Source organism: Pezoporus wallicus, unplaced genomic scaffold, assembly GCF_028554395.1.
Source record: "Pezoporus wallicus isolate ANWC-B61680 ecotype Strahan unplaced genomic scaffold, APGP_CSIRO_Pwel_v1 contig_9789, whole genome shotgun sequence".
NCBI lineage: Eukaryota > Metazoa > Chordata > Aves > Psittaciformes > Psittacidae > Pezoporus > Pezoporus wallicus.
Window position 1 is genome coordinate 56,100 of NW_026640314.1, and position 10,654 is coordinate 66,753.

General features: G+C 43.4%; 1 protein-coding gene and 1 long non-coding RNA gene across 2 annotated transcripts; one reads left to right on the top strand and one right to left on the bottom strand.

Annotated features, from left to right (window-relative positions):
* Positions 1 to 334: 334 nt before the first annotated feature.
* On the bottom strand, positions 335 to 3,151 carry LOC130604089 (cytochrome c). The gene is made up of 3 exons (XM_057418358.1): positions 3,018 to 3,151; positions 1,785 to 1,961; positions 335 to 1,625 (listed from the first exon to the last, which is right to left on the bottom strand). The coding sequence occupies exons 2-3, from the start codon at positions 1,951 to 1,953 to the stop codon at positions 1,480 to 1,482; spliced, it is 315 nt and encodes a 104-aa protein (XP_057274341.1). The 5' UTR covers positions 1,954 to 1,961; positions 3,018 to 3,151; the 3' UTR covers positions 335 to 1,479.
* Positions 3,152 to 5,248: 2,097 nt separating this feature from the next.
* On the top strand, positions 5,249 to 10,538 carry LOC130604083 (uncharacterized). The gene is made up of 3 exons (XR_008973365.1): positions 5,249 to 5,626; positions 6,290 to 6,384; positions 10,131 to 10,538. It is a non-coding gene; the product is annotated as an uncharacterized LOC130604083 (long non-coding RNA).
* The last annotated feature ends 116 nt before the right edge of the window (positions 10,539 to 10,654 follow it).

Sequence of the window (10,654 nt, forward strand, 5' to 3'; positions counted from 1 at the left end):
CACCTCAGCCATTAAGCACAATGTTATAACTTGTTATGACTCAGACTCATGCAATCATACAGCACTGCTACAGCTTTCAGGCTACTTTTGAGTTTTCTGCCTGTCACACTCACGGAAACACAACAAAAGTGCTGTTAAAAACAGTGAAAGAGCTCAGCTTTGCTCATTCTAGTGAAAAATACTTTCTAACTTTGCCACATGTGTAAGTACTTCTCACACCAACTCCATACTTCTCTTCATGATAAGGTTCTGCTTGTCTTATTCCCTAGTGATGGAAAGCTAGATGCCCAAACTACTGTCTACATTACCCATTTTTCACTGAATTTCAGACGCATACAGCAAACAACTTTTATTTTTTTAATTTTACAGTACTGATTGCTCCGAGTTATGTCTTACTGTTGGTACACAGTAAATACATTCATCTGAACAATTCACTTGGTATGAAAAAAAATGCAGTTAAAACATTAAAAATACCACTTTACACTGTGCAAAACAGAACCTTCAGAAGTAATGACATTGGCTACAGCCAGGCATGGAGAAAGACTTTCCCTTCAGTCTACCAGCACATTTTTCTGGCACCCCTTCATCTGAAATTGCCTGTAACAATAGATTTTACGTGAACACTTGTGCTGGATTAAGAAGATTTAATTACACTCAGCTTGGTCTTTAGCACCAAGGATGCTTTCTTGTTCTACTCATTCCACTAAGAATGGCTGTTTTGAAAGATTTACTGAACAAAGTGGCTTCAGTCACATTTCAAAACTGCAGATGTTTCTGAAGGGGAGATGTACTCTACTGGTGCATGCAGCTGTCAGCCTGGATAAATTAGGTAACATGCTTCCCCTAGATAAAAGAAAAGGGGCTGAGCACAACTGCCATTTCACAAATAGTACTTAAGTCAGATGTAGTTATTGCATTCTTAGTGCAAGCTTTAGACAGATTAACATATACCACAACACTTAGCACTGATTAAGTTTAGAAAAATATTATCTTGGGGTGGTTTATTTGGGTTTTTTAAAAGTTTTTGTTGCTCTGTTCAGTTTGGGTGTTTTGTTTTTTTTAAATCTTTAAAGTAATGTAACCGAAGATGTCTGGTGGAAGATGCCAAAAACCACCCTGAAGTAGCTGGGCTTGTCAAAGCTATTATGCTGTTGACAATTATTCATCTGATTATTTATATACTTTTTTTAAACAATGAAGAGGCAGGAAATGTTTATTTATATTTTTTTTAATTCTATGATCAAGAATGACTGAACATTGTCATTTAAATCAACCCAATTACATAGTTTCCATTAAGTTAATGGCTGCCAAACAAGAGTGTACTTCAGTGACTCACCATGAGCAATGTCATCTGATGGGCGAGACAGATTTTAAGGTTAGACACAGTATATGTAAAAATAGAAAGTTTAAAAACCAAACTCATCACAGACACTTCCATAACCATCTCCCTTGTGAAATAAATAAGGCAGCAGATAACTTTTACTTTGTGGCACTTTTGAGGTATGCTATTAAGTCTGCTCTCTCAGACTTCTTCTTGATACCAGCAAAAATCATCTTTGTTCCTGGGATGTACTTCTTTGGATTTTCCAAATACTCCATCAGAGTATCCTCACCCCAGGTGATACCTAGAGAGAAGAAAAAAAGATAGTTAATGACTTTAAAATAACAAACATTTATGTTCTTGTCCTCCATGTTATTTCACTTTTCGTCAGGCTTCAGAAAGTATCACCCAAGAACTGAACGTTTTTGTCTCCAGTGATTCAGACAAGCAGCTCTAAGCTTACCTTTATTTTTGTTAGCATCCGTGTAAGAGAAGCCCTCAGCTTGCCCAGTCTTGCGTCCAAATATGCCGTTCAGGTTGGGTCCAGTCTTATGCTTGCCTCCCTTTTCAACTGTATGGCACTGGGAACATTTCTGGACAAAGATCTTCTTGCCCTTCTCAATATCTCCCATTTTCAGCACTAGACCAAGAACACACACAGAAGTCAGTGTCGCAATTTCAAGGTCACCTATTGAACAGGAGCTTTAAAAGCATCCTAATAGTTTATAAAATGGTATGTATGGCCCACCAGCCTAGTAATTCGCCAGCACACTTTCTATCCACAAGCTTTAACTCCTGGGTGTGAAGATTAGAATTGATTCATTAGACTATGTAAAAAGCACCAAGGTGATAAACACGCTTTAAGAGCAGGAAAAGCTCCCCCCCCCAAAGTAACTGCCCCACGGCACTTAAACAGCATGGAGACAATTGCTGAAGCATTCGTTAAACACGACTTCCACATGCAGCCTATGTATCTATAACAGGGAAGTTTCCCAGTCATAAATAACCCTGGATAAAGGGTCAGGGCCGTTTACACTTTTCTCCCGCTGAAAAAGTGCATCGGCACCCCTGCTCGGAAGGGGCCGGGGCAAGCACGAAGCCGCCCGGCTCCCCCCGCCTCGGGCCCACATGCCCCCGAACACCTGCCACCGGCGCCGCTATCTGCACGCGGTGCGGCGAAAGCTCCCAAGGGCACCCGTACCTCGCGGCCCGACTCAACCCCGCAAAGCCTGACCTTGAGGCGGGAAGTCAGCTCCCGGCCCCGGACCACCCTCCAGGCGAGCGACGCGACCCTGGCACGGCACCCGGGGGGCAGCTGCCGCCTCACCCAAGGGCGCGCTGGGTGGGCCGCGCCGCGCCACCCCCGGCCGGCAGAGCCCGGGCGGGCCGAGTTCCCTCCGCACTCCTCCGGCTCCCCGGCCGCAGGCTCCCACCGCGCGGCCGCTGGGCCTCGCCGTGACCTTCCGCCGCGCCCCGGACGCCTCCTTAGGCCGCGGCCCCAGGCTCCCTCGCCTCGGCCCGCGCAGGCGGGAACCGCGCCTCGAAGAAAGACGAAAGCACTGCCCACCCCGTCCCTCAGCCCTCCCGCCCCGCTCCCACATAACGGCTCCGCTGGGCCGCGCCGACAGGCGTAAGCCCGCATCCGGACCCAGAGCCAGTCGAGCCCAGCGCCGACCCGGGCCTGTCCCGCCCGCACCTGCCTGACCGGCCGCCCCGCTGACGCTGCGCCCACGACGGTGACGGCAAGCCCGATATCTCCAGCACCGTCCGGCCGCTGAGCCCAAGGACACGCCGTACCCCGCCCTATGTAACCCGGGCTTGCCGCAACCAAGCTAAGCCGGCACTCCGCCCACCACTCCCGGCCTGACAACCAATCGAGTGCCGGCCTCTAGGCCTCTGATTGGTTACGGCATCCGTCCACTGAAGTGATGTCACGGCGCTGCTCGCTAGCGGGGTAGGTTGAGACCGGCGAACTCCCTACGTCATGGCGTCATACGTAACGCTGATGCGCAGAAGGACGATGGGGCAGGCGGGAGCGAGGTGGGCTCTGGACGCATGCGCAGAGCGGTAGTGCCCCGTTACCCCGGTTGGCTGTGGCAGTCTGCGGGGGGAGCGCGGTGGTTGCCCTGAGGGGTGGGGAGCGCGGTGGTTGCCCTGAGGGGTGCGGAGCGCAGGGCTGCCCCGCCGGTAACAGGGCTTCGTGTGGGGACACATACCCGATGGGCAAGAGAAGTGAGCTGTTTGCCTCAGCTGCGGGCAGTAACGCTGCGAGAATCCGGCGCTTAACATGCTTCAGTTCCCTGCGTGCGCCCGTGCTGTGCTAGAGCGGGGCTGCGTGACCTCCTGTGGCTGCCTGTGGAGCAGCGCTCACCTCAGGTGCCAGCGTGAAGGAAAGGGGAATGAGGACAGGGTGAAGCCTCATCAGAGGCAATTCATAAGGGTGTCCATTAAATTGTCACTTCTTACTTTGTGTTTCTTCCAGTGCTCACGGTGTCCAGGCCATGATACACACGTTTGTGAAACATTTCACCACAAGGCGCATATAAAATACTGATCCGCTCCTCAACTTTCACATCACTGTAATCTTCGTGACAGTACACTTACCACAATAAAGCTAATTTGCTTATGATACACACCTAACTTCCTGTACTTCATGGGGAGTGAGTGAGTGAGTGCGCAATGGAAGCACTTTAAGTGGGCATCTTGATGGCTCCGGCTGTTGCTCAGCTGAGATCTCAAATCATTTCAGACTCCTGGAATCACAAGGTTGAATGAACAAATACCAGTTTAAAAACTAAAGGCATTCACTGTTTCTTTTATTCCCCGTTTGGTTTTGAGCCTTCATGGTGCACTTTACTCATGTTTTCAGACTTTCTACCATGATTGTAAGGACTGTAATTTTATTAGGAAGGCTTCCATGTCTTGTATGATTCTAGGAGTCAGATGTTTGTAACTAATACCAAGACCTGTGATAAGACCCTGGTCTCTCTTATCTTTAAGAGGAAGGAGCTGAAAGTGCCTTTTAAGCTGCTTTAAGAAATTATAGCAGTGTAAATTCCTAAGCTTCTTTAAGCATTTACTGTGGACTGATGGGCACTGAATCCGTTCAAAGGTTTTCCCTTTCTTCACAGAAGGCAGACTTCAAGCTTCTGTAGCTCTCTTGATTTCTGCTGGGTTTTGCCTTCTAAGTATATATGCTCCATACTGAGCATTGCATGCTGAACTTCATGGTTAACCTTTCTGATGCATGTGGAGGGACACTGTAGCTATGTTACATTAATTTTTCTCCAGGACACTGTAGCTATGTTACATTAATTTTTCTCCAGGAAGCTGTTGTTGAAAACTGCATCTGAATTCCAGACAGTGGAATGGCTTTCAGCACTGAAGATCAGTGTACTAACAATCAGCCTGTAAAACAAACTGTTGTCTGCTTTTCCTTACGCCTGACCATGCAGATGTCTGCTGTGTGAGTGAGCGCCAGCAGGCATGGTGGAATACCCTTCCATGGAGGTGTGAATGATACAAATGATTTTGTGGGTTTGCAGACTGTATTGTTAGTGGAAGCTGAGGTTCTGCCTGATATAAAAATAAACTAGTTTAGAAGATGTGTTTTCACCACTAAGAAGTATCTCAAGTGGAGAGGACTTGACTTACTTGTTTTAGCCTGTTTGGGCTTTACTAAGTGTGAATCTGAAGCAAGACAGTGCTAAGAACTGGTATATAAGTAGAAGGTGCAGGAAAGAGGGTGTAGTTCAAGACGCTCAGTATTTGACTTCTTGAAATATTCTGTGGTTGTTAAGACAGACAAATAGTGAAATTTTACCTTTCTTTGCTAAATACAAACATCTGTAGTGTATATACGTGTGAATCCTGCACGTGTTGTATGACTTCCCCTGTGGCACAGAGTATGTTGTGTGACTTCCAGAGGCAATGCTAAATTCAAAGTCAGGGCTTTTCTGGCTTTGTGGATTTGAATTGCTGGAACAAACTAAAATGACCCAGGGCTCATTTTCAATGCTCTGTGATTTTCCTACATGTATTAACATTCATTAGATTTGGTGTGGTTTGCCTAGAAGGGTCATATTTTAGTCCTTCAGTTATTCATTGTGGTTACACCTGAAATGCTTTTGTCTTTTTACTACCTCAGACCATTACATGCTGGAACAGCAGTTATTTTGCAATCAGAATTACTGCTATGTAATTTATTTTTGCTTCATGTCCTGAAGGAAGGAAAAATAAACCAAATGTGCGAAGTCTAACACGAAAGGAAACATGGCAAAAGAGCCAGCAACTTCTCTTTAAAAGGTACACTGCAGATACAAGAAGAAAGATGGCCTTGTTAAAGACCTAGACTGTCACTCAGGAGCACCTGTCTGTTACATGGTAAATTTCTTGTTTGGTCCTTGACAAATACCTCACAACCTATTTCTTGTGTCGAAATCATCAGGGATTAGGTGCTTGAGTACCTTGGCCTCTTTTCATCCTCTTACTGTAGGGAAATAAGACAAAACTTGAGCTGTTACTAGTTATCAGCTAACTGTGCTGGTGTTGATGAGTCCCTGATTTGTGCTGCAGTCACGGCGGTGTGAGCTGGTTTTAAGAAAAAGCTTGAGTTATGATCTGGGTCATAAATCTTACCTCATCTCAAGATAGTACTGACTAATTTGCACCATTGTAGTTTCTGAATTGTACTGAAGCTGTCCTGAAGACCCGCACTTCTTCTTTTTTCTGCCTATGAAATTGTTCGAGAGAAAGGTGTATTTCACCATAGTTTTTTCAAAGCCTGGTTTATCAACATGAAAGAGTCATTCTAGGCTGGTGTTGAAAAGTTCTTGATGCTAGCACCCTTCAGAAATACTCTGTAGTGGCAAACGTATGCTTTGAGGGTTACTTTTCAACACAGTAACAGTGCAAGTCCAGTCATTTGAAATGTACTGATGGCTTTATGTTATTCATGTCTTTTAACAGGGCATTTGGATGGAAGACAGGAGCCTGCTCACCCAAATGGGAACAAAGATGGAAACATTATAAACTGAAGAGTGAATAAAAATGCCTGATGAATGGTGTGCCTCTAATCTCTTCTGTTTGCTGTGTTTTATACAGTCTAAGACAGAAAGGTTAAATGTGCTACTGCTTGAAACAGCTGGAAAGGCAGAGTCTCTGAGGTGCTGCAGGACCACTTCGTATTAGGCTCCTTCTTAAGACAAAGCTAAATTTATGCACAGCATCTGCTTTTCTGTAACTCTTTCATCAAGGAAGTTTTGGTTTTATTTTGAGCTCTGTTAGTAGTAATATCCTGTGGCACCATATTTATGCTTTGTGCAGTTGTCTCTGACAACATCATGACTTAAATTTTTTAATATGTGGATTGCATTCGATGCATATTTGTTGTTATTGAAAACATGAAAGCTATTCTCAAACTAAAAAGAACTGCTGCGGCATCATCACATGCGTGTGCTATAAAGATTAAATATTTGGGAATGGGATATAGAAGTATTTTCTGCACCCCAGAGTGCAGAGTGTCCATTGAAGGATTTGATCTTAGCAGATGAAGGCAGAGCTGTGGTTTTGGAGAGTGAGTTTTGTAGGGCTGTGGTTGCAACTACTTGACACTAGGGGAAAATACCAAGACATCCTACTATAAGAGGTTTCAGGTGAGGGGAGAGGCTGAGAATTGCATGGCCAGGACATTGTTGTAGACTCCAGTTAGGCCCAGGGTGAGGCAATGCTGCTCACCATCGCAGTAAGCACCAAAAAATTGACAGGGAGCACAGGCAGAGAGACACCAGCCAATCCAGCCAGAGCTAACAGCTGGGAGATTGCCAGAATACTTCATGGCTGAATCAGTCACACAACCTTTATAATGCCATGACTTACTGATAAATTTACTAATGAATTTACCAGGTGTAAAAATAGCAAAGTACTTTGTCCTTTATTTGACACTGTGGATTTATGACACAGGTATGTAGATCTATTTTTATGGTGAGGTGTCTCCAAGACTGGTGTAGGAAAAGGTCTCTGCCATTCCCAGCATCTGGCTGGTGGGGAGCTGGATAGATCAAGAAGATCCAGGGTTCAGAGTCACTCTTTGTCAACTTAGACACAGACCTCCAGCTCAGCATATTGACTCAGTGCCTGTCTTTTCTGTGTTGAGACACTGGAATACCCTGCTGAAGCATTTGTTCTAGAAGCTGCTTGTAGTCTGATAGATGTCTAGTTACCTGTAGACTCACAGAAGAGTACAATGAGGCCTTGGACTTCACTATAAGATAGAAGTGTGGGGAACAACTTCTTTGATCATGGTTTGAGGCAAGTAACACAACAGGGGCATCTTTTTGAATGAGTTTAGAGGAGTAGTGAGCACAAAACATAAATGCATGATGTCAGGTAATTTGCAGTGAAGTGTGGAATAGCAAAAAAGGACTTGCAAGTGTCAAGAGTTGTCCTAGGATAGGACTGCCTCAGCTTCTATTTTACTATCAGAAAACTCATTCTGAATCCTTATAAGCCAGTGCCTGTAGTGAAAGTAGGCTAAAAAGACAGGTGATCCAAGATAGTAATTTAAAAGAAGACCATTTCTGGACTCAAGGCCAAAGTTAATCAAGTTAACTCACAAGGACATTCACATTTGAAAGATTTGAGACCTAGCAATTTGCCAGAAGTTCAGCTTAAAAACATAGTTTTGTTGCTTTTGGAAAAGAATTTTAAGGGCTCAATACTTGAACAACAAATTAAAGGGTATCTGTTTATTAAATCCATGTTTTTAACTCTAAATCTAGTCTCTTGCTATTTTTACTGGAAAGCTTAACATAGTGAAGGTATAATAAATGTCCTTGGGCATTGTCTGTGAGTATGATTCCATCTGACAAAAAACATGCTGCAAGACCAGTACTTTCTACTGGCCTCGGTTTCTATTTTTAGGAGGCAAGGAATCATAGAATCACAGAATGGTTTGGATTGGAAAGGACCTTAAAGCTCATCCAGTTCCAACCCCCTGCCATGGGGAAGGACACCTTCCACTAGGCCAGGTTGCTCCAAGCCCCATCCAACCTGGCCTTGAACACTGCCAGGGATGGGGCAGCCACAGCTTCTCTGGGCACCCTGTGCCAGCACCTCACCACCCTCGCAGGGAAGAATTTTTTCCTAATATCTAAATCTCCCTCTTTAAATTTAAAACCATTCCCAAAGATACCACATTTTCCAGTTTAAAAAAAAATATATTTTTCTTTCTAATGAATCAAACAGAAGAATTTCAGCTGTATCCTGTTTGGAGGGGATGACAGTTACCTGCCGTGATAATACCTTTGCTGTGTGTATCTGTGGGAGTGAAAGAATACTGTATTCTCACTTACATGATCAGTTGGGACATTAGTTTCTGAATAATCCAAGCCATAATGGAAGAAGTACTTCTGCAGCCACTTTGATGAAGATATTGTCAAATTAGTCTCCAAGCGTCAACTTAGACTTGAGAAAAGCTCCAAATTAAGACTGCTTTTGTAAAGAGATTTGTATGGCTGGGCTTCCTTATGTAATGATGGTATGCTAATCTAATGTAACCTACTAACGCCTCCACAGTTAAACTGTAGGCCAGACTGGAGAACCTTTCATGAAATGAGAACACTTGCATTGCCTCACTATTAAGATGAGAGTCTTAAAAAATGAAAGCTTTGCTTACCTGAGGATTTTCAAAGTAGAAACTGTTTATAATGTAAGTAGAAATAACGCCATATATTGGCAAATTTAGCTCTGTTCTTCTATCTAAAACTTGTATGCTATGGCAGGCTTAATGCTTCTAAGTATATACCCAGTTCTCTGCAGAGCTGTGGGGGTTCTGTGCATAGCAGCAGGAGGAGCAGTTGAATATGAAGCCTTACTAAGTCATAAGAACATGTTCATGATTCATAGATGCATAGGTCGCCTTCACTGAGAGGAAATCGCTGCAAGTGATAGCACCCATGGGATGTTTCTGGCAGTGAAGAGGTGGGATTCTTCCCTGTGGAGATCTTATGCTATTTTTGCTGCCTGTTGTGTCAAGTTTTCAAGGGTTTTGTAATTGCAGGGCTGGTAGTTTTAGAATCAGGCTTTAACATCGCAACTTCACTGTCTGCTTGTTTTTACATATGACTTTAGGAAGGTGTCAGGTGTTATATAAGAGCAGATTAGGGGTTTAGCACTGTTTGCGACAATGATCAGTGCTGGATGCTTTGCAGACACTAAAAACTACCAAGGATGAGCTTATTATCCTAAAGCATGAAGTCTCAGAGCACTGAGAACACTTAATCCAAACTACTAGCATTGCAGATGCTTTTCTTATGCTGCTAGGATGTGCTCTAAGTCTTTTATAAAAATACTAAGATCTTTGCCTTCATCATATTCCAAGCAGAAAACTAAACAAGTAAATTAAAGCATACTTTCTAAATTTCTTCTTTTGTCTGATCAGTTCGACCAAACAAAATGTCCCAAAGTTTTTGCATTCAGGAGCTCACAGATACGTGATACAAATGACTGATGAAACTCTACTGCCGTAAATGTACTCATTGCTAAATTACAGCTTATAGGTTTTTGGGGTTGTTTGTTTTTTATGTTTGTTTGCTTGTGGTGTTTGTTTGTTTGTGTGGTGGGTTTTGTTTTGGTTTAGTTGTGGGTTTTGTTTTTCCCCCAAAATTAATTTCATATTTCACAAGTCTTTCTTGGGCATAACTAACCCCCCATTTTTAATATTTTTTTCTCTCTGAAATGTGGTGAACAAAAACTAAATGCAAGATACACAGGGATTATGAAATAACATAATATTCTGTCTTCTCTGCAGCTTAACACCAGTCTCTTCTAAATAGTGCTAGAGGCAGAGCAAAAGGCAGGAGTCTGCACTTACTTTGAAATCATTCCTCCAGTAGGTAACAACTAATTAAAAACCCGTTTGTGGCTGAGTTGTCTTCAACAGTCTTTGAAACATGTTTTTTCATACTTCACTTTTAAATTTCATCTGTTACTATTCTGCTTAGTTACTTTTGTACTAAATCCTTTACATAGTCTCCTGCACTCTTTTTGTGTACTAATAAACTCATTAATTATCTCTGTTTTAAGAACCAAAAGTCTGATTGTTTCTGAGGTGTGTTAAGGGTGGGATAGAAAGTGAGTATCCTCCCACTTTCTATGGAAAGTAAGCTCTCTGACTCCTTTCACATCGTTTTCTTTAGAACCCCATTATTTCCTTATATCCTTATATATTCAGAGTACAAACGGTGTCCTTTGTACTCTGAATACTTGCACAGAAAATAGTGCACTTCTGGGGCACTGTGTCCTGACTGGCCTCCTGAGGATCTAACACATGAA

What these genes read in the sequence shown, in the direction of transcription:
- LOC130604089 (XM_057418358.1), bottom strand. Translation starts at nt 1,953, where the DNA reads ATGGGAGATATTGAGAAGGGCAAGAAGATCTTTGTCCAGAAATGTTCC. An exon ending in GGATGCTAACAAAAATAAAG is followed by an intron (nt 1,626 to 1,784) that starts GTAAGCTTAGAG and finishes TCTTCTCTCTAG; the next exon opens with GTATCACCTGGGGTGAGGAT.